This window comes from Phodopus roborovskii, unplaced genomic scaffold (genome assembly GCF_943737965.1).
Source record: "Phodopus roborovskii unplaced genomic scaffold, PHOROB, whole genome shotgun sequence".
NCBI lineage: Eukaryota > Metazoa > Chordata > Mammalia > Rodentia > Cricetidae > Phodopus > Phodopus roborovskii.
In genome coordinates, this window is record NW_026126515.1 from 941,178 (window position 1) to 964,783 (window position 23,606).

Here is a 23,606-nt window from a genome sequence, read left to right on the forward strand (position 1 = left end):
CCCCGAATAAGCTGTGATTCAAGGCACCAGATTACTCATGCAAAATGCAGTAAGTCTAGTAGTGTGTTCAGAACGAATCTCCTGCTCCTGCAGGTGAGACCTGCATGACCACAGCTAGGTTAGGCTTGGCTACACATTCCTTTGGTAGTAGAAAAGAGGCTTACAAATGGCATAATCAGTTATCTCCACTTTAGGGATCAACGTAAAGATCCAGAGGAAGCCCTGTCATTCTTGGCTGGGGTGCCAGCTGAGACCTGGCTTCTTACTGTCTTCCCTATAGACTATACTTTCGAAGTCAAGTCAAAGGGGAGACAGAGCGAGAGCGGCTGCTACTTGCTTTCCAAACCAGTGGAGAAATTGTGGCAGGAAGATTCCCAGTGACCAAGGAGCTAGCTCTTGAGATGGCTGCCTTGATGGCCCAGGTGAGTTTCTCTCTGGTAGAAACACCATGAGACCTTCAGGAGACTGCAGATCCTGTGGCAGCAAGGAGAGAGGGGCTCTGTGGTACAGAGAAAAGTGACGCCTTACTCACTGCAGAGGCTGTGTGTGGAATAGGACTGGGAATTGAAAAGCTGTCTCTGAGTCCCAGTCTTCTTCCAGTGTGAGCACTTGGCCAAGTTACTTCTCAGTGCTTCTGTTTTTCATGTGTACTTGGGAAACGCAATTCTCCCCTCCCTGCCTCCAGGGTATGTAAAGAGGCAGAGTATGTGACACAAAGCACATGGTAAATTTATGAACCACCCCAATGCTAAGTAGAGAACTAGAAAGAGCACAGCTTCAGAATGCTTCTCCTCTGTATTGCCTTTAGGAGGACATCTGCATGGGCTGTGTAGGATACCTTAACGGTTCCAGTAAGAGCAGATTTATCCAGATGTGGTTGCACAGGCATATAATCCCGGCATTTGGAGAACTGAGGCAGAGCTGGCATAAATTTAAGTCCAGTCTGGGTTCCAAGCCAGCCTGATCTACACAGTGGCTCTTCATAATTATAATCATCAATATGAATACTCTGTAGCAAGCCAGATGTGTTCTTCTCATCCCTACTTAGGAGAACAACATTGACACTCAGAGTTTAACTTGAACAAAGATCCAATGCTGACAAGTGGCTGGAGCTAGCTGTCCTGACACCAAGCCCTCTTCTGTCCTCTACAGTCTGTGGCACCTTCCACCTTCTAGCATTTAGCTGCAAATGGGAGCTGATCTAGATGACCTAATATTGTAGGACCCTAAGGATGCTTCTCTAATGTCTATGGAACATGGGATAAATCCTTATCATTATGTGATAAACAGCAGTAATATGGTAAGGGCTGCTTAGCCCTCAGACAGCAGCCGAATCACCCCCGGACTGTTATCTCTTTGTTCCTCAGGTGGAATACGGGGACTTGGAGAAGCCTATCCTGCCAGGTCCTGGGGGTACACCTCCTGCCAAAGCTCAGCATCTCCTCCAGCAGGTCCTCGACAGGTTCTACCCAAGGCGCTATCGAAATGGAGCCCCCCCTGAACAGCTGAGGTAGGCTGGGAGGCAAGGTCTTAAGAGGAAACCTGTGGGACCCTCAGGGCTGTGATGAAAACAGGTGGGCATTTCACTGGTACCGTCTCTTTCCATCCACACAAACCAGGCACCTGGCAGACATGATGGCCACCAAGTGGGCAGCACTACAAGGCTGCTCTCCTTCTGAGTGCATCCGCATCTACCTGACTGTGGCTCGGAAATGGCCTCTCTTTGGTGCTAAGCTCTTTGCTGCTCAGGTGAGTGACAGGAAAAGGAATTACCCAAACCCCCAGAATGCTATTTCTCCTGGAGCTCCGCCCTCTTCTCTGCTCATATGTCCTTCAGTCCAGTCTGTAGCCCTCACCTCCTCACCATCAAACCCTAGGAGTTGCTATCTCCCTACCCATTTCTGGCTGATTCTGAGTTCCATGGTCCACAGTGGAGTTATAATTCATTGTTTATCTTCATGCTTCCTTTATTGACTTGTCAGTGCTTCTCCTGCACAGACAAGCTCAACTGATTCACACGTGAAGATTCAGACTTTAAAGGTTTGGAAGACAAAACAGCGTATAACCTAAACAACTCCTCTCTACTGGCCACCCAAAGGCCCAGAAGTAGACAGAGATGGACCACCCAGGGGAATCAGCCTACTCAGACAACAATTACTTTCACCTCTGCACTAAGGCCAGGAGGCAAACAGTAATTTCGGTTGGAAGTTTTCCTCAGTAGGTATCTAGTATGCATGAACTTTACAGATAATCACAGACATTACCCTGTGACCAGACATTATAATCAGGCATTGAGACTGGATCAAGGTCCTGATCGTTACAGCTGCAAATCAGAAAATGGACATTGCTCATCTATCTATCATACACAGACAGGTTGTTGAATACATAGTATTTCTAGTTCTAGCTGTTTAAAGTTTAAAAAATGAAGGAGATGGCTCAGCAGTTAAGAGCACTGCCTGTTTTTCCAAAGGACCTGGGTTTGATTCCCAGTCTACACAGGGTGGCTCACAACTGCCTATAATTCCAGTCTCAGGGGATCCGACATCTTCTGGCCTCCTTGGATTCAGGCACACATATGAGACACAGACATACATACAGGCAAAACAACCATACACATTAAATATAAACTTTCAAGAAACTTTAGAGAAATGAACAAATCAGTCCCTTGCCTTCAGGAGACTTTCCAACTAGTGGGAACAGAATAATCGGGGAGTTGTACATTATTGTTCATAACCCTTCCTAAGCAACCTTAATCTGATTAATTTTGGGGATATGCTGGGAACCAAACCAGGACCTTGCACTTGCTAAGAATACTTCTGCTATACTTCCCTAAGCTATACCTCCAACCTGTGTGTGTGTGTGTGCACAAATGCCGTGCAGTACAAGTACAGTGGTATTATAATAGAATGCCACTGGCCTGAAAGGTTGGAAAAAGCTTAAAAAACAAAACAAACAAAAACAACAAAAAAGGATATCTGTCTTCTTCCGCTAGGCCTTTGCATAGAGAGCAACCTGGAGTATTTCACTATAGCCCTGAAAAAAACACCCAGGAAATGGACACCAAGTAGTCCCAAACTCACTGAAAGGACCCTAAAATCCATCCCATTCAACTCTTGTCTTCCTACTTCTTTTATAGTCCCAAGGAAATTGGTTAAAGCAAGATGTACTTTGCTTGTGAGAGACTGAGGTGTAGGAAAAAATATCCACCAACTGGGCTACACCCCAGCCCCCAGGTTGACTGTACCCCACTGCTCAGAGCTTGCCACCCAGTGTCTTCCAGGTGTGATTCCCTCCCTTTTGGGGGGGCGTTAGGTGGCAGAACCCCAAGGCCAAATGCCTCGTGCCACAGCATTCCCTATGTTATATAAATGCTATTTTCTGTTTTCCACAAGATATGGTTACTCATCACTCTCTGAGCATATCTTCTTCCTCGGAAAGTACTTAGGTTCAGTATCTCTCAGGGTGGGTCTGACTGCCTTTTGTTTCTGCAGCCTGCCCAGTTGTCTTCCAAGGAGAACACTCTGGTGTGGATCGCTGTGAATGAAGATGGTGTCAGCATCCTGGACCACCACACCATGGTATGAGAGGAAATGGCTGGTTCCAACCCTTCTGAAACACTAGTCTTCCCTGCCGTGGACTTAAGACGCTTCAACCAAGTGGCATGGTCCCCTCTTTCTAACCTCTGCTCCAGCAGTGTTGTCCTATAGTCTAGATGCAACTTATAGACATCAGGATTTAACTCCCCCAAATTATGGCCACCTTGGGGCTCTCCCTGGTAAAGGCTCCCTGTGTCTGAGACAGGGTGGAGTTTTCCCTGAACTCAGTTGCCTTCTTTCCACAGCAAGTGCACATCACTTATCCCTACTCGTCAGTGACGACATTTGGTGGCTGCAGGGATGACTTCATGCTTGTGATTAGATCCACTCCAGACCAGAGCTCTGGGAAAACCCATATTGACAAGTTGATCTTCAGAATGCCTGCTCCCAAGGTGGGTCTGACAGCTACTATAACAATTCACTATGGCTTGGTGTAATGTGGTAAGCTTGGTGCTTAGAGAGAAAACTTTGGACAGGTTCTGCCCCAAGTACAATTGTTGGCCTTGGTATGTCATCAGCATCCCACAGGGTTCAGTTGGAGTAGTATGTCCATCTCGATACTGAGCTGGTACTCGGTGGAAATTACCTGGTTCAGCTATGGAGGTTGCTGTTCCTCCATTTTTCAGGAAGAAACTGTGCATCTCAGAGGTTCTCTAGGCCAACAGAGGTACATTTTACTGGGTCTCTAAATATCACAGTAGTCTCTTTGGGACTTTTCTCCCGAGTGAGCAGTTTAAGAAAGCAGCTAAAGCCCAGGAGGACTATGTGTACCCAATATTATAGCCAGTGAGAAAATCAGCATTCAAGGCAAGGCTATTCAATCTCTTCACTTCTCTGAACTTCTCAGATCACAGAAACTACCTTTATGATGGCCAGCTACATGAACCACTGTTCTGCAACTGTGAACCTATCTACCAAGCTGCCTGCAGCCCGCCAGCCCCGAGACCTGGATGGACAGTTCTTTGCTTCTGCGTCCTACACTAAGGGGCCGGCTTTGCTGTGAACGTTTCTCTCCTCCATATCCCTGCCACTACTGGTGCCTCTAGGGTTAGATTTATATCCTGGAGCGTACTACTACTGTGATGGGCCTAACGGCCCCTCCCAAAACTGTTCTGTGAAATGTGTATTTCAGGGTCTCTGAAACTTTTTTGTGCTCTTTAGGTGCCTTATCTTTCAAGGCCCAACATTTTAAAATCTGGACCCAACATCAAAACCACTTACTATTTCCTTTACAAGAATAGTGACTGTGGATGCTACCTGATTCTAGACTGAGACAGGGATGGCCCATTGTTACCAGGGCAGTGGTACTGTACTGTATTTGGGGCTTCTGCACTGATGCTCAGGGAAGCTTATCTTTTTATACTGTACGTGGTCCTTATGTGGGGGCTTGTTATACTTGAAGTTTTCTGAGCATCCCTGAACGTAGGACTAAAATTCCTAATTCACCTAAACTCTGGCAAATGCCTACAAATCTGAAACTGGACGACTTTCCCAAATGGAAATAATGACAGAACTGGAGAAAACACGACAAGCTTTCCCACTGCTGGTGAGGAGGCATTTGCTATGCCTATTGGGGCTACAGCTCTATTCTATTCCTGTTAAGATTCAAGCTTTTTCTCTCACACTGGACTAGGACAGGCAGGGATAGACCAGTCTGCACCCTCCCTGTGCCATTTTAAGGCCCAACAGGGCTTAGTGAAGGCTGTGCTCACTACTGAAGGACGAGGTAGTCATTATCTCCCCACCCTCTGAAAGACCAAGCATGTGAGTTGTGCTTGTTGCTGCTCTACGAGTCCAGGGGACAACACATCAGGAACACTAAAGACTCCTCCATTCCTGGAAGGCCTGGGTTGCTGACCAACACTTCTGGTAGATTATCTTCTGGATGATATCTGCCCTAGTAATATGTGGAAATAGAAGGTTTCTTCAGCTTTTGCCTTCCTGAGAACATTATAATCCCTCTCAACTCAGACTTTCTAATTGATTTTGATGAAGTTCTTTATCTCCACCTCTCCGCTAAGTAATAAAACCCACAAGTTCTTACTTTGATTTTCCAACATGTTAAAAAACAAACAAACAAACAAAAAAAACTTAAGTTTATTGTGTAGCTCTAAGGCAGTTCTTTTAGTAACATGGACGAGGGGATAGGAGCAGCACCCAGAAAGTAAGCCTTTAATCCAACAATATGTATGCCACATACTACAAAAAAACTGCAAAGCCAAAATTAGTTTGTTCAAATGCCTCAGCTGCTGTAATCTTTTTTTTTTTTTTTTTTTTTTCCTCATCCTTTGACCTGACAAACAGGACTTTAAAAGGCACAAGTGTCTGCCTTCTGAACAAGTTTGACTTGCAAGGCCGGCAGCCATTTCTGTTCCAATCCCAACTCCTGCCCCAGTACTGGGATTCTAGTGGACACAGGTCTACCTCAAGTCACATCACTATAGTGTCCTGACAACTCCTTCAAGGCTAGTGTGAAAGGTAGAGAATGCAGTTGCAGTGGGCCACATCCTAAGTGGTTCTTAAAGCCAAAAAGGATATGGTCCACTTTCTGGTTGTTTTTGTTTTGTAAATAGAGCTCCAAAGAATGGAACTGTTTGTACTAGACTTGGAGGTCAGATTAGCTGCCTCCTTTTCTCTTGAAATTTTCTCCTTTCCTCTCCTTCCTCTGGAAGACAGGGTCTCACTATGTAGTCCTGGCTGTCCTGGAACTCACTGTGTAGACCAGGCTAGCCAAAAACTCAGAGATCCACCTTCCTCCTGAGTGCTGGGATTAAAGGCAAGCACCACCTAGTCCAGCTCCTTTTCTCCAGGAATCTAAGAAACTGCCTTAGAAACAACAGCTTCTGTAAATTGGCTGCTTCATCCTTTAATATGACAGTCCCATGTCTGGGGACCAACACAAAAATTTCTCTTTTCATCTAAGCCCTCTTGGCCAAAGCAGCTTTTGAAACAATAGAAAATACCAAGTAACAGAAAGGTACTAATGTGCTTGACACCCATGGCTGAAATGCTATGTATGCCTGTCAATAATAAAAGCTGTCAGTGAACCGGGCAACTATGGTGTGTTTTGGATATTTATTTATTATAGTTTGAGACAGTGCCTCACCTGTTGACACCCTCTATGTGCTGGGACTACAGGCATCCACACCATTCCTAGCTAAACTGTGGATTAAGAAACATCCTGCACAGATCATAGGAGCTGGGTGGACCAGAGGCTAGCCCTTTGTAAGGCATTTTATTCCTAATTCATACATAAAAAAAAAAACAAAAAACATTTTCCCTAACTTTTAGACAAGAGTTCAATACAGATGGAAATTATATTTTTATATTTTTCTTATAAAATTTGGTACCAGACTCAATACTCCACAGATTTTAATACAAACACTTAGAAATATCAAAGTGCTCTTCATGCATATTAGCCCTGGATAGCCTCAAACTCAAGATCACCTGCTTCTGCCTCTTAAGTCCTGGTATTAAATGTGAGCCACTATGACTGGCCTACTTTTTTTTTTAATAATTTATTTATTTTTATTTTACATGCATTGGTGTTTTGCCTGCATGTTTATCTGTGGAGGGGTGTTGGATTTCCTGGAAGTGGAATCACAGACAGTTGTAAGCTGCCATGTGGGTGCTGGGGATTGAACCCAGGTCTTCTCTAAGAGTAGCCAGTGCTCTTAACCACTGAGCCATCTCTCCAGCCCGACTGGCCTACTTTTGATATGACAAAATCTTTACAGTCTCCCCTTGATTAGTAATGTAAATAAACCTGTAAGGGGGACTTTATGATACATCAAGACTCTGAGTCACATTCCAGCCGCCTCCTCTATGGCTCTGAGATCATCTCATCCATTTTGGATCCCAGGACTGTGTCCACCTAATGGTTTTTACAGTGTACAAGATAAACCAGCCATTATGGTCTAGGAGTCCTCTCCCATAAAGACAACAATGCTTTGAATGCTGAGGTTCAGGGGCTTGTTGATGTTGCTTTCTGGTGTGCCAGAATCTCCTGGCAGCTCCTGTATACTTCAATCAAGCAGTCCAACCGGGGCTTGGCACTCTGAATTCCAAAGGGAGAAATGCAGAGTCAAGGAGAACAGAAGAAGAATCCACCTGCAACCTCAATCTCTCACATATGTCATGGCACAACTATGAGCTAAGAGACAAGGTCAAACCTCTAAACTCTCCAAATCTGGCCTTTGTGAGAAATAAGACAGCTTTTTTTGTTTTAAGACAAGCCCTCTGTGTGTATGCTGGCTGTCCTGGAGCTTACTATGTAGACCCTGGTGACCTCAAAAGACCTGCCTGCCACTGCCTCCTGCTGGGATTACAGGCATGCAAAATATAGTTTTTGGCTTGACAAAATTTTATGACAGTGAGACAGACCATCTCAGAAATTGTTACAAGTTGTGAAATACACCTCAGAGACAAGATGGACAGCTTAATAAGTACATTCTGAAAAGATATTGTATTATGAAATATAAAGTGTAATACAACTAAAATTAAAAGTCACAGAATAGGAAAATTATATGTAGAAAATCTATTTAATAAATGTTAACTATTCAAAATAACACAAAATTATTACAAATATGTAACTGATTTCTAAGTTCAACTCAGCTAGTAGAGGAAACAGGATTTAAAACAAGAGGATTACAGGCTTATGCCACCAGTGGTTTCTTATTGTAAGATCTAGTCAATCTAGTAATCTAGTCAATATTTAAAACCCAGCAATAAAAAACAAACAAACCCTAGCAATAAAATAGTTAAATAAATACTTCAATATAATGGAACATAATCTTTAAATATACTGGCTGTGGTAGAAAAGGCATTATATAGACAGAGTGAGAGCGAGAGAGATAAATACATAAAGTATCTCAGTGGTAAACTGAAAGATTTGAAGTAGAAGAATGTGATTTGTAAGCAGAAGTGGTTATATGACTGGTAATTGTCTTCTCTAAAGTTTTGGTGAATTATTACTATTTTAAAGTGTACCTTTATCAGAGAGGGGATCCTGAGATCTTAAAAAGATCCTTTTATTCATCTCCAATACTCTGAAAACAGACATTCATGTCTGCCTGGACAAAAGAGGCAAGGGGATGCAGACAGAGAAAAGACAGGCTTTCACAGCAGAAAGGAAGAACACTGCTCACCTGGAAGACAGGAACTACTTGGGAGATCTCATGTGGCTTTCCTGGGTCCTTCAATAAGATGCAGAGATAGTAAATCACCTTTTGCTGTAAGAAAAGGCACCAGACAGGTCTCAGAGAAATACATCTTGTTTTTTTTTTTTTTTCCTTCAGGGGAAGATTAAAATCCTTTTCACAAATTATCTCTAAGTAGAAAAATATTTGATAACTTTTGAAGTAGAAGAAAAGTTTGTTTTCCTCCTTTATTTTTATTTGATATATAAAAAATATCTTTTTGCTTTGTTCCTGAGTCAGGGTCTTACTATGTATCCCTGGATAGCCTGGAACTTGCACATAGCAAGTTAGCCTGGTTCACAGCAATCCACTTGCCTCTACCTCCCAGATTCTAAGATGAAAGGCACAGCCACCATGCCTAACAACAAAAAAGTCACCAAACTGTAATGTACTCACAAATAGAAACATCATAGCTAGATTAAGGTAGCCACCCAAGTCTCAAACTCTGTATGATCAGAATGTCCACTCTGAAGCCACAGAGCTTTGCTTAAGGCTATACTTATACTTTTATGCCACATATCCACAAGACAAGAAAAAAATAAACAGAGTTGAAACTGGAATAATATATCTTCTGTCACATTTCATGTGTCCCTTTGACTACATTCTGTCCTTTAAAAGACATCCCCCATCGGAAAAAGAAAGGAAGGAAGGAAGAAAAGAAAGGAAGGAAGAAAGCAAGCAAGCCAAGTATGTTAGTATGAACTGGGAGTCCTATCAACCAGGAGACCAAGGCAGGTGGCTGCTTGAATTTAAGTATTAGAGGCCAACCTGAGCAACACAGTGAGACCTCCTTCCCAGAGAAAGCAAACAATCAAACAAACAAAAATGCTTTTGCATCTGAGCTAAAGATAAAGTTGAGATGCTGACTCTCTTCTTACACAACAACATATTACCTCCACAACAGTCAATTTATGCATTTGCTATGCTTTTTATTAGAGTACTCCTATTTATAAAAAAAAGGAAAATAGTTTGTTAGCCAGGCATGGTGACACACATCTTTAATCCCAGCACTCAGGAGGCAGTGTCACACTTGGCAGCAACTGTAAGCATCTTGTTTATTACATCTTGACTCATCAATGGGATGTCTGAGTGAGTAAACTATACCATTGTGGAAATGTGTTCTGTGATGTCTGTACAACCAGCAAACTGGTAAAGGATGCATTCCTTAGAATATACCCCATCACTGAGGAAAACATGACTTAATTTAAGTTTCTCTTTTATGGTTCTCAGGTATACTAGCCAAAACCAAACTACTTGTATTGGAACGGAGGCTCCTTAAGTTTAATTCTGTGGCAATGAATGCTTTAAAACTCAGTTTAGATCCTAGCACACCCTATGGGCTGACTGCCTCCTCTAGAGAGCCCAGAGATACCACCTAAACACTTACCATGTAAATAGCCTCATTAATGATAACATCCTTGACCTTGTCCATCTCTATAAAGGTGGTACTTTCTTTGCCTGAAGCATAGGACGAAGTCATCTGGATGCCAAGTGAGTCGATGATTAATAGAGTCTCTTGATCAATCTTAACAAAATGAAGGTAACCAAGCAGGCCTATGATGGTGATGAAGATAGCAGCAGAAAGGATCATGCTGTTCTGAGGAGAGAGCCAGGCAGTAAGATCACCAAATGCTCCTATGCATATATCTATGTTACATGGTGAGTTAAATGGACACGGAGGGAGTAGGCTTTGCTAAGGTCACTATGCTGTGAAGTGAATAGATGGGGGAACATGCATGAAGGTGAATCACTTTCTCTTGAGCTCCTAAAGTGTTTGAACAGCATGCAGAGTGAAAAGGATCCAGACTACTAATGTTTCTGGGAAGCTCCCAGAAAAACATCTGCCATCACATTTATCTCAGATAATTTTCTTCTCAACATTTCAACCCAGTGCTCCCCTTCTCATATTCCCCTGCAGAGTTTATAGCACAAAATCACAGACAGAACAGCTATGAAGTACTTAGCACAGTACCTGATACTATTCCTTAAGTGATAAATAGCCACTTAAATTTTCCTAACAGAATTTGGAATAAATTTTGGTTTAGAAGTGGACGTGTTGCAATCCTAGCCAATGAGATGTGGTAGTCAGAGGTCTATAGACAAGGCCAATTTATTATTATATTTTTCAAAAGATGTGTAGAAAGAATGGAGAAAGGAAAGCGGGGAAGGGGCATTAAGATGGCATCATCCAGGAATAGTCTATAAAGCAGGATTTAATTGGTGCAGAGATGTATTAGAGGTTTGTGGTTTCTGGTGGATACACTCTCCCACAAAGACAGTTTCTTTCATTTGCTTCTCACACTCTTTGCTCCTCTGATTCTTCAGAAGGAAAATGTAATCACTGAATGTCTTAGGGTTTCTACTGTTGTGATAGAACACGACCAAAAGCAACTTGGGGAAGAAAGGGCTTATTTCCGTACATAGTTCCACAACACAATCCATCACTAGCACTCAAGGAAGTCGAGCAGGAATTCACAGGGGCAGGAACCCGGAGGCAGGAGCTGATGCAGAGGCCATGGAGGAATGCTGCTTACTGGCTTGCTCCCCATGGCTTGCTCAGCCTGCTTACTTACAGAACCCAGAACCACCCAGCCAAGGTTGGCACCACCCTCTCTGAGATGGGCCCACCCACACCAATCACCAATCAAGAAAATGTACCCCAGGCTTTCAATGGCCAACCTGGTGGAGGCATTTTCTCAATTGGAGTTTCTCTCCCAAAATGACTCCAGTTTGTGTTGTTGATATAAAAAGCTAACCAGCACACCTATAATCAAAAAAATTGAGTAACTTTGGACCACATTTACAAAGCCAAGAAATGTCTTGCTCTTCATACTGACTAGTCCCCTTTACTCTAGTCAGATTTTTCTAAGTATTCTATGACCGCAGTGCCTGTCTTTAATGGACTTGCCCAGTCGTTCAGGAATTGTGCTAAGTCAGCTTAAGAGAGGTCATCACATGCACAGTATCAGATCACAATGTCCTTTGAGGGCAAACCCCAATGACAAAATACCCCACACAGGCCCCATCTCTTACAGTTTCCACATTTTGTATTGTTGCCTTTTCTGTTTTTTTTTTTTTTTTAAACACATGAGCCTTAGGAGGACATATCAAATCTAAATTGTAGCATCTGCCTTCTGTAATAATCCTAACTAGACATGCATAGCAGTGCACACTTTTAATACCAGTACTAGGGAGGCAGAGGCAGAATGATCTCCCTGAGTGGCAGGCTAGCCAAAGCAATATAATGAGACCTTGTCTCAAAACAAAAGACAAAACAAAACCCAGCCAGGCATGGTGGTACACTCCTTTGGTCCTAGCATTCAGGAAACTGAGGCAGGTGGATCTCTGAGTTTGAAGCCAGCCTTGTCTAGAGTGAGTTCCAGGCCAGCAAAGCCTACACAGTGAGACCCTGTCTCTAACAAACAACAACAACAAAGAACTAAAAACAAGCTGGAGAGAGAGCTCATCTGTTCTTTCAGAGGACCTGGGTTCAATTTCTAGCACCCACATGGTCGCTCACAACTGTCTATAATCCCAGTTCCAGGGGATCTGACACCCTCTTCTGACTTCCTTGGGCACCAGGCACATATGTAGTGCAGACAAACATACAGGCAAAACATCCATATAAAATAAAATTTAAGTAATAAAAAGGACAAAAAGAATATGGGATAGAGGCCTACAAAGCTTATAATAGTAAAATGGCCTTTAAAAAAAATGTTTGCTGACTTCTATTCAGATAATTATTTTTGGTTGAGAAACAGCAGAAGACCCAGAAACACCAAGTTTCAGGTAATTAACTTCCAGGTGTAGGGCAATGTCTTGTAAACAGTCCAAACCGAATAAGCATTATGGAAGAAAGGCTAGCTAAAACTCAGATGCAATACTGATTTACTGACTATAAGTGTCAAAGGAAGGGAGTGGAAAGGAAGAAAGGAGAGAGAAGGAAGGGCATAAAAGGATGAAGAGGGAAACAGAGAGAGAGAGATCAAAGTACACAGGACTGTTCCATGAAGACTTCCAAGTCACATGACCTCATTGGTGCAGAGAAGGCAGTGCGTGCTGATGGTTGGAATAATGTTCACAGAACTGTGAATTCAAAAGCAGGGAGAATGACAGGGTGAAGTAAATGCTTAGAGAATTTCACCCACTTAGCTTTCAGTTAAGATAATCTGCCTCAAAGTCCATTTTTCTGGCTAAAATTCTAACAATGCACTATTCATTTGAGTCAGGGTTTTAAGCCACATATTTGAATGTCTCCTTTCAGAGTTCTTTTCACTGCAGATACTCATTACCTTTGTGAATAATTTGAATAGGAGCAAAGATCTGAAATTCTGGCCCACAGAGCCCCTGGGAAGTGTCAGAGTATAGGGGGTATGCATTACTTCTGCACTTAGGGAGCATTAGGGTAAATGTGCAAGAGAGAGATGAGTACCATAATTGGCAGAACCAATTTTGAGCTGGGTGTGGTATATACACCTGTAATTCCAGCACTTGATGGGGGCTGAGACTGGAGGATGGGAGTTTGAGGACAGCCCAGGCTACATAACAAGGCCCTGTATCCCAAAACAAACCAACAAATATCAAACGTAACTGCCTGAGATCTGTTAGGCTAAAGCACAATGGAAAGGGATTTCAAAGTCAAGCTGCCCAGGTTTTGATGCCAAGACCTTTCCCAACACCAAGACTATTACATTACTATTCTTTCTGAACCTTTGTCTGCTTCTAAGGCTGAAGTTAGAAATTCAGCAAAATAGCTAGCACTCTGGGCATTTAATATGTTCCTCCTTTCAGATAATTGCACAGGTATGTGGAACATAGGCTAGCGTTAAAGATCAATTGGGCACAGTGATGCATCCCGTTAATACCAGCATTTGGGAGGCAAAGGCAGGTGAATGTCTTTGACAAGGCCAGTCTGGTCTACATAATGAATTCAAACAAGTCAGGGCTACATGATAGGACACTAATGCCCCTCTGCTGTGGAATAATCCTTCTGTACACTGTGAAAATGTGTTGCTCTCATTGTTAATAAAAAGCTGGCAGGATTTTCAGGAAAGAGAGAATGCTGGGAAGAAGGACATAGTCGGAAGAAGCGACATGGGAAGTTCACAGATGAGGTAAATGAGCTTGGGGCAGCACACAGATTAACAGAAATGAGTTTATTTAAATTGTAAGAGCTGGCTGGAGCCAAGCCTAAGCTACCAGCTAAACATGTATAATTAACTTTCCATGTGGTTATTTGGGAGCAACTGCCAGGACACAGAGAAACTCTGCCTACACCCCTCCAAAAAAGAATAAAATTTCAACTATATTATAAATTTGGGAGGGGGGTTAGGTCAATTTAGTAACTTCAACTGACCTGTTAAGAAACTTTCAGATGCAAATTGGTACAAACTGGGGTCTTTAAAAGGTACTATTTATATGTTTTGTTTTGTTTGAGATAGGGTCTCACTATGTAGCCCTGGTTGTTCTGGAGGTGAGGATATACACTGATATAGACCAGGCTGGCCTCGAACTTAGAGATGTTCCTGCATCTGCTTTACTAGTGTTGGGATTAAAGGCCTGCTCCATCATATCCAGCATAGGATTTATTGTGTGGTGGTCAGAGAACAACTTTTGGGAATTGTTCTTTCCTTCGTGTGGGTTTTGGGGATTCAACTAAGGTCATCAGGTAAGCAGCAGCTTACCTTACCTGCTGAGCCATCCCCCAGGCCCTAAATTAGTGGCCTTAATTTCATCTATTTCTATGTAAGTTATTTTGCTCTGCCATATGCTTTGATAACACAAAACCTAACAGGCCAGGTATGACGCAGCACATCCTTGATCTCAAAGGAAAACAGAGAGACAGGCTCTACATAGCTTGGCCTATAATTCATATATACACTGAGACCCTGAAAAAATAGTAAGAAAAAATCGAATAGATGTTCTAATACAAGCAATATGCAAATTACAGAAATATACAGTTCTGGTGTTCTTAGCTCTTTTAAGATCACTCTCGGAATAATATATTCATTTCAGGGCACTATACAGGGAACAGAACTCATCCCAAGCCAAGGCCAGCTGGATGACCCTTTTTACTTGAGAACTGTCACAAACTCACAGCATTCGACCTTCACAATATTATGAACCATTCATTCCACCGTAGATATGTGAAAAAGTAGGCTCTGAAAGAAAAAAACACTAGAGAGTCTGGAAACTGAGCATAAAAAAAAAAAAATGCTCTAAATCTGGCAATTCTTTAGAAAGTGCACTTAAATTGGTGAAGGGTTGGGAGAGGGGGAGGTAGTTGACATGAAACGCAGAGATAAGGAAGCAGCAGAGCACTCCTTCTGCACGCGCAGCTGCGTGGGCAAAAGCACTTTTCTGGAATTCTGTGGTGGGCTGGCTATTACGGACGGCGAGGGGTGATGGGGAGGTAGGCTCTGGGGGTGAGCAGGGCCGCCGCCGAGGGAGCACGAACTGCTTGAGAACAGTCCAGCCACGCGTGGGGCGGCGTCCGGAGACCCAGCGAGTCCCTACCCTGCGGCCGGGTCCCGCGGGTCAGCCCCGAGGCCTTCAGAAGCCGGCAGCCTGCGAGGCTCGTGAGCCGGCCTTTACCTCGCACAGGGTGAAGAGTCCGTAAGCCGCCAGCCACACGGCGCAGGTGACGGCGGTGAGCGAGCGCAGCGACAGCCGAGGCGAGCTGAGGCCGAACTCACGGCAGTAGGGCGAGTAGTAGCGGCGCCGCAGGGCCAGGCGGCCGCCGCAGATATCGGAGAAGCTCTCTTCTTCCTCCATGGCCCAGTGCGCCAGGCGCTCGCGCCGCTCTAGCCCACCGGGAGGACCGAAGTCTCGCTGGCTCCCGACCGGCCTGGAAGCGGCTCGGCCCCGCCCACCACACGCTCCGCGCAGCCGTATTGCACAGGGGGGGGGGGGGGGGGGGATGCAGGCCGGCGCTAGAGGATTGAAGCTGGTTCTCCCAGTTTGCCCATAGCTCAGACTGCCCCTGTTTGTGGCACCAGTTTTGGGCAGATTAAGATCTCTGTTCACTGGACTGACTCATTTATATGGCTACACCAGAATGAGCCCCAAGAAGTGGTCCACAGGTGTATTCATTCACGAGTTCATTTCCTTGCGAAGGCATTTTAGGTAATGAAGATCCCTGTCCCCATGTAGCTTCTTTCCTAGTAGGAAAAACAGATGTGGACGTAGCTTAAAATAGTAGTATTGGCAGAAAAAAAAAAAAAATCAGACCAGTAGAGGAGGACTGGGAAATCTTAAGTAAAGCTCCCATCACTAAACCTACAAGGATGAGGACCACACTGGTCTGGGGGATGTTTTGGGGAGAAAAATCTCCGGGGGCGGGGGGAGGACCAGGAAAAGCAAAGCTCTGAGGCTGGAACAGGGTTAAATCACAGGGATCAAAATACTAGAGAGGCTAGTAAGCACGGATAAACAAAATTAGGAACATGGGTAGGCCAATGACTCGGGTTTGAGTTGGACAGATGGCTTAAGCTGTTGAAAGAGTATGTTAATCACAGACACAAATCATCATGGCCACATTAACTAAAGCAAGCGATTAATTAAAGCAAGCTTTTTTATTCACATACACCGGCTGCCTCCCACTAAGACAGGGTTCAAGGGTCAGCGTTGGATTTGAGGAAGACAAAGCTTTTCTAGCTCAGGTTTCCAAATAGGGGATGTTGGCAGACAAAATAATAGAAGAATATAAGCATAACAAGTTAGTCCCTCTTGGAAGAAAGGCAAGGTTACAAGGTGGGCATATGAAGGTAGTCATAACTAAGTAGTCATAGGTGGTCATATAACCTTTTGAACAAAGGTTGGGTTGTCAGACAGCTATAAACAACTTTTTCAAACAGACATGATTGCTGTTCCTGGAACAGGCAGGTACAGGACCATTTGTAGTTAAGGTTACATGTGGGGCATGGCCCAATATTTGAAAAACAGGTTTAATCATGAACAGGAAGGAACCTAGTTTGTCTTTACTGTAAGATGAGTTTTAAGCCTAAGATGGTGGCAGTCTGGGGAAAAACAGCCGGGGGAACCACTACTAGGCAGTCTGCCACACTTTCCAAAGTCTTGGATTTTAGAACCAGGCAATACATTTGCATGGATGGACCACTACTGTGGCAGTACATGGACATAATCTTACTTCTGATGATGGGTAATTATTTATACTGATTTTTTTTGAGAACTTGAGTCACTGTAAATATGAATAATGAAGAAACAAAGGTAACCAAATAATTCAACTGACTTTTCATTCTGAGGCTTAGACTGGGTTTTAAAAATCTTTTTCTGGAGCCTTTGTTTAGTAGTTCTAAGAATACTGTGTTATGAGCCATCCAGATGGCTCCAAGGCTGATGCCTTGGCTTTCCTTCGTGAATCCACGTCATGGAAGGAAAGAACCAGCTCTCACAAGTTGCCCTGCGATTGCCACATGCTCACTAGCTATGGCAGGCGTGCACTCACACATAAACAAATAAGCAAATACTTTTTAAGAATGCTGTCGTATAGTGTAGCTTGTATTCTATTTGATTTTGGCCGGGGGTATTTCAAAACAAGTTTCACTCTATAGCCCAAGCTGGCCTCCAACTTGTGACCCTTGAGCCCCAGCCTTCTGGGAAGTGCTGGGGTATGTTCTAGTTCACGTGAGAAAGTGACAGGCTGCCACGCATATAAGGCCAAATTCCAGTCCTTATTGGCCAGTTACTGTGAACAGGCCAGAGCCTCAGGAACACTCTGGGCCCCAAAGCTTAGGGGTATAGCATTTTTAAAGGCAAAACCCATAGTGACATCATTATCAGGTGTAGGTCAGAGAACCTTGTGACAATTGTTTGGGCGACACAGTCAGCAGATGTTTTGGTTGTGCACTTGAACCGTGGCCAGGGTCGTGGAAGGTCCTGAATTTGTCACCAAGGCAGGCATGACTATTCATGGGTTCAGGGGCCAAAAAACACCTGAGCAGACATAAAACGGAGTCAGAGTAAGATCGGGACAAGTGACATTTCCTGAGTCTCTTCAGTTAAAGGCATAAGCTACTAGCCTGACTTCTGTTTAACTGTTTTGTGTCTTTTACGACATATGGAAATGTCTTAGTTACTTTTCTATTGCAGTGACAAAAACACTATGACCTAGACAACTTACACAAGAATACATTTAATTGGGCCTCACCATGCCAGAATGTTGAGTCCATGCAGGCGGGTGGGCACTGGAGCCTTAGCTGGGCTGGCTGGTGGGCACTGGAGCGTTAGCTGAGAGGTCACACCTGTCCACAAGCACAAAGTGATGGGAGCACCAACTGGAGTAGTGTGGGCTTCTGAAGCTACAAAGCCAGTCCACAGTGACACGCCTTCTTTAACAAAGACACATGCCTTCCAATCCTTTCCAAATAGTCCTACTTCCTAGAGACCAAGTATTCCAATATAAGAGTCCATGGGGTCCATTCTCATTCATCCCATCACAGGAAAAAAGTAACATCTAGGACTAGGAGTGGTTCCCACTACTCCACGGGGATGGAAGTTGCTGCCCCCTAGTGGCAAGTTGAGGCAAGTCCTTAGACCTGGTGAAGATAAAGTTTGGGCACTTTTCCTACGGTGTTTGGCAACAGTCATAGTGTGAAGTTTTCTGTCTTCCTCCTTCGGCAGGGGGAAGCAGGCTTTCCTGCTTTCCTCCATGCATGTGTGTGTACCTACATTGCTCTCTTCTTCTGCATCTGGGCTGAGGTACGCAAGGAAAAGGCAAAATCAGGGAGTGAAGCACTGGGTTACTCCTCAGGCCCAGGATCCCTAGCTGGTCTTCTGGAGTGAAAGGGTGTAATGTCTTTTCAATTACCTATCACAAAGCTCATGGCCAACAGGCCTATAACCAAAGGTGGGTAATAAGCAAAACTATAACTATATTATTATTATTATTATTACTGGTTTGAGACAGGGTTTTATTGTGTAGTCCTGGCTGTCCTAGAGTTCACTCTGTAACCAGACTGGCCTCAAACTCACAGAGATCTGCCTGCCTCTGCCTCCTGAGTGCTGGGATCAAAGGTGTGTGCCACCATACCTAGCCAGGCTATTGTGATTTGAACTGTGCTAGTACACACCATTTTGTAAATACAAATGAACAATTTGGGAATTTTAGCTATTTCTACAGACTTTATAATTCATTTAAAATAGCCACATATCAATTACTAATGTGGTTTATCCAATAAAGGTGCTTGCCACAAGTCTGTCAACCTAATTTCAATACCCAGAATTCACATGGTGGAGGGAGAAAACTGTTGACTTCTGATCTCCATTTTTATGTCATGTACCCCTCCCCTTTATTTAGGGGCCTAAGGGATGGCTCAGCAGTTAAGAGTGTTCCCTGCTCTTTCAAAGGACCAGTTTCCAGCATTCATGCTGTATCAGGCAGTCATAACCGGCTGCAACTCCAGCTCCTCTTTTGGCCTCTGCAGGCACCCATACAAGGCAAAAGATAAAAATAACAGTAAGCTCTAGAGTAGCGATAAACAAGAGACCAACTCCAGTGAGTCAACTTGTGAGTTCAAGGCCAGCTAGAGCTACCTAGTGAGAGTGCCCAAAATAACCCCAAAACAAAAACAACACTATTTGACCTGAACAAGGGGGAGCTCATGGACCCCAGACTGATAGTTAGAAAATCATCATAGGACCGACCCAGACCCCCAAATGTGGTTCTCAGTTAGAAGGCCTGGGCAGTCTACGGAACCTCTGACAGTGTAACCAGGATGTATCCCTAATGCATGAATGGACTTTGGGAGCCCATTCCCCATGGAGGGATACTCCCTAGCTTAGAGACACAACGGAGAGCCTAGGCTCTATCCCAAATGACTTGACAGATTTTGATGATCCCTCATGGAAAGCCTCACCTTCCCTGAGGAGTGAATGGGGGAGGGTCTGTGGGGAGCATGGGGTGATGGGAGGGGGAGGGAACTTGGATCAATAGGTAAAATAAGAAAAAAATTAAATAAAAAACACTACTAAAACAAAACAGTAACCTTTTTTTTTTTTTTTAAATTATTGTTCTATTATTTTCCCACTCAATGAGAAAGTCTATGTAAGAAAAAACTGTCGGAGCCTGGAACACACCTTTAATCCTAGCACTTGGAGGCAGAGACAAGTAGATCTCTGTGATTTCAAGGTCATCTTGATCTACACAGGCACAGGACAGCTGAGGCTGCACAGAGACCCCCTTAAAACAAATCAGAACAGTGATGTCAGAGAGAAGGCTCATCCTAAACAAAAACATGAGGACCAGAATTCAGATCCACAGCCTCCTGGGCGGGCATGATGGCCCATCTGTAATTCCAGAACACCAGAGATCCCTAGAATGAGCTAACTACCTAGACTACTCAAGTTTGGGAGCCGGGGTCCAAGTGAAAGACCCTTTGCCAATATGTTAGGTGAACAGGAATTGAGAAAAACACCTGGCATTAACATGGGGAGTCTACACACTCATGCATGCACACACACTTGCATATACATACATGAGTATACATATGCACATATACCACACACTTGGTGTCCTGGAAGGCCAGGGGTAAGAAACAAAGTGTAGCAAGCAGAATTCTTTCTCATGGAGTCACAGCGCCATCTTGTGGTCTTCCACAATAGCGACACAATTTAGTTCTTGGCTTTTGTGTGGAAGGGGTCTCTCTCCTCCTGACGTCAGGATGTCTTGTGTCCTTGTAACCTCAAGTGCTGGGTCTACTTTTGGTGTGTTTGGTTGGTTGGTTTTGTGACACTGAAAATTGAACTTGGGGCTTTCCTTGTACAAGTGATCTATCGAGTGACATCTTCACTTTTATTAACCAAACTTACAGGAAAAACGTTTTTAAAAAGATGAACCTAGCAAGGCTTGGTGGCTCACATCTGAAATCCCAGCACTAGGGAGATGGAGGTGAGCAGGACCCTGAGTTCAAGGCCAGTCTGAACTATGAGTAATGAGACTGTCTCAAAAAAAAAAAAAAAAGCGGCTCTAAACATAAATGACAAGTAGATTCAGCTAGATCTTACAGGACTTGTAATCACAGTCTATGAACCGACAGACCAGGTTCGCTATTCACCTCCATTAGCCAATTAAAAGAGCCAAATTAATGGTGAAAAGCAAAAAGAGGAGATTTATTACATATGGCCACATTGTAAGAGGGACAAAGAGATCCAGTGACCTCTCCCTCCCTGGCCCCACCCTTAGGGCCCCATCCTTAGTCCATCATCATGACCCCAGCATGAAGGTAAGGCTTAAGGAGAAGGCAGGTCATGTATAATTAGATAGTCTGGCCAAGTATGGTCCTCCAACTAGACTTAACTCAAGTCTCTCCTGCAAGGTCAGACAAGTTGTCCGTCTTTCTCTTGGTGAAAAATTCCCTCCTCTGGCTGCCATCAGGGCTTCTACCTTGTCTTCCAGCAGAAGATTCCTGGGGAAATCCAAAGAAAGGAGCATATCTGTTTCTGCAGAACACCCATTCCTGCCAGGCAGGCTGCTTACACTTTCAGCTCATTTTTATGAGCTCATTTTGCACTACCACATCCGAAGAAAAACAGGATTATTCTTCAGGACACAGGCTCACTATTTATCCCTGGCTATCCTGGAACTCACTCTGCAGACCAGGCTGGCCTTGAACTCACAGAGATCTGCCTGCCTCTGCCTCCGGAGTCCTGGGATTAAATCACTGGCTACTGTGCTTGGCATAGAACTCTGACTACTGGATTATCTAACTCACTGCATGCTAGAATCACTGGGGAACTTTAAAAACCTGTGCCTGGATCCACCTCACTGTTAGAATAAAAGGTTTTGGATGTGAGTATTTTCTAAAACTCTAAGTTCCATTTAAGGAGCTGCCAGGGTTGAGCTCTGTGAGGAAGAAATCTTGACATCCTCAGTTCAGAGTCCAGAGGTGAGAATATTGATTCTCAACCCATGGATGGCAAACCCTTTGGGGGTTGAACAACCCTTTCACACAGGCTCTGTGTATAGTGATATTCATAACAGTAGCAAAATTACAGTTATGAAGTAGCAATGAAATACTTTTATGGTTGGGGTCACCACACCACGAGGAGCTGTGTTAAGGGGATCAGGACATTAGGAATACTGAGAACTACCGCCATAGTGGGTAAAGGCCTGGGAGTTAACTGACCACATACAGAGAGGATCGTTTACACTGTGGGGGAATTGCTCTGTTGTAGGGTACCCACCAGAGAACACTGCTTTAGGACATGGGTTTAAGCCAGTAGAAAGTCTTTATTAGCTGGCCAGCAACTACCCTGGATGTCCAGGATCCCAGTGTAATTCAGAGCCTTTCTCAGGGGACATTTTAAACAAAAACCATATCCTGGGTTGATATACTTTAATTAGCAGTTACCTGGAAAACAGAACTGCAGAAGCCACGAAACAAGGTTAGTACATTTAGAGGCTTTTCCAGAACTGTGGTCTTTGATGGATTAGGTCTTGTTTTCATTTTTGGCAGGTGCTGTCTGTGTGCTGAGTTTTACAGCCTGAATAGTACTTCCATCATGGAGTCAGTTGCCCTAAGATCTGAAGGCCTGTTACAGCTAAGTTATGAATAACTCTCTGAAGAACCAGACAAAGGTATAGTTATAATAACAAAAGAGTGGGTAGTTCTGCCCTTCGGTGAAAAGGGGCTGGAAGGTTCTCTTTGCTTTCTATTTGGTACAAACAGAAAACAAAATTAGTTCTATCTGGTGCTGAGTCGTTCTTTTCTGAGACAAAATTTCTTTTTTATGTTATGTGCACCCAGCTCTAAATATTAGTATTATTTTCTTAACCTTTATGACTGTTTTGGTATTATTCCCAAGAAAGCTTTTCTTTTCTGTCTTTGGTGTTGTTGTTTCAAGTCTCTGTGTAGTCCTGGCTGTCCTGGAACTTGCTCTGTAGACTGGGCTAACCTCAGACTCAGACATCTGCCTCTTTCTGCCTCCTGGGTGCTGGCGTTAATGGCTAGCACCACCACTCTGACAACTTTCTTACTGTAACTTGGGTATATAACTGCTTTCTATTTTTGAAATTCAAGGTCATTAGCTGGGCTTTACTGCTCTTGCTGTTGTATGGTAGACATACTTGCCTGGATACACTTCTATTCTGGAACAAAGATTTCTAACTAATCCCAGGGCTGTGCTTCCTAGTGCAGACCCCATGACCTCCTGGTTCCTTCCTGTTACCCCATCTCCATCCCTTTGTGACACCTACTGACCCGAAGAAGCACCCTCTACCAAGAACCTCACAGCCAGTCCTAAATAGGGTGTCTTCATCTAATATCTTCCCTAAAGGCTTGGACATCTGTTCAGAAGAGGAGAAGGAATGAGTCTAAGAGCCAGAGGTGGTGGATGAATCCAGACACAACAGGATTGATACAGAGACCACATGGGTTCAAGCTAGACAGACAGGGTCCCATCCCTAACCAAAAGCCTATTTGCAATTGATTACTGCACTGAATACTCTGGGCATATCAATCAAACTCCAGGGTAGGCCCCACACCCAGGAGGAGTTGGCCAACACAAAATGATCCCCATGGTTTGTTTTGTTTTTGTTTTTGCTTGTTTGTGTGTGTGTGTGCTTTTTTGTTTCATAAAATCTAGTTTCATGATTATAACAGGTGCTAAAAGTGTACTTGTATGTTTTAAGATGTGATAAGACAAAGTGTTAAAAACCATACTAGAAGCTGGGCAGTGGTAGTGCACACCTTTGATCCCAGAACTGGGGAGGCAGAGGCAGGGGCATCTCTGTTAATTAGAGGCCAGCCTGGTCTACAAAGGGAGTTCCAGGACAGCCAGGGCTGCATAGAGA

The 23,606-nt window shown here is 43.9% G+C and overlaps 2 protein-coding genes across 4 annotated transcripts in view; one reads left to right on the forward strand and one right to left on the reverse strand.

Moving 5' to 3' along the window:
* Positions 1-6,651, forward strand: part of Plekhh1 (pleckstrin homology, MyTH4 and FERM domain containing H1) — a 46,896-nt gene extending 40,245 nt beyond the window's left edge. For 2 of the 3 annotated variants that reach the window (XM_051196189.1, XM_051196190.1), the window contains exons 24-29: positions 281-422; positions 1,368-1,510; positions 1,620-1,749; positions 3,492-3,578; positions 3,842-3,988; positions 4,444-6,651. In XM_051196189.1, the coding sequence (XP_051052146.1) occupies positions 281-422; positions 1,368-1,510; positions 1,620-1,749; positions 3,492-3,578; positions 3,842-3,988; positions 4,444-4,599 (805 nt within the window). In that variant the 3' untranslated portion in view covers positions 4,600-6,651. Of the gene's footprint in view, positions 1-280; positions 423-1,367; positions 1,511-1,619; positions 1,750-3,491; positions 3,579-3,841; positions 3,989-4,443 lie in introns of those variants that run through there. The other variant, XM_051196191.1, reaches the window with a different exon arrangement.
* A 6-nt stretch (positions 6,652-6,657) lies between these two features.
* Positions 6,658-15,650, reverse strand: Pigh (phosphatidylinositol glycan anchor biosynthesis class H). Its single transcript, XM_051196198.1, has 4 exons — positions 15,389-15,650; positions 10,182-10,391; positions 8,744-8,827; positions 6,658-7,653 (listed from the first exon to the last, which is right to left on the reverse strand). The coding sequence occupies exons 1-4, from the start codon at positions 15,566-15,568 to the stop codon at positions 7,561-7,563; spliced, it is 567 nt and encodes a 188-aa protein (XP_051052155.1). The 5' UTR covers positions 15,569-15,650; the 3' UTR covers positions 6,658-7,560.
* Between the last annotated feature and the right edge of the window lie 7,956 nt (positions 15,651-23,606).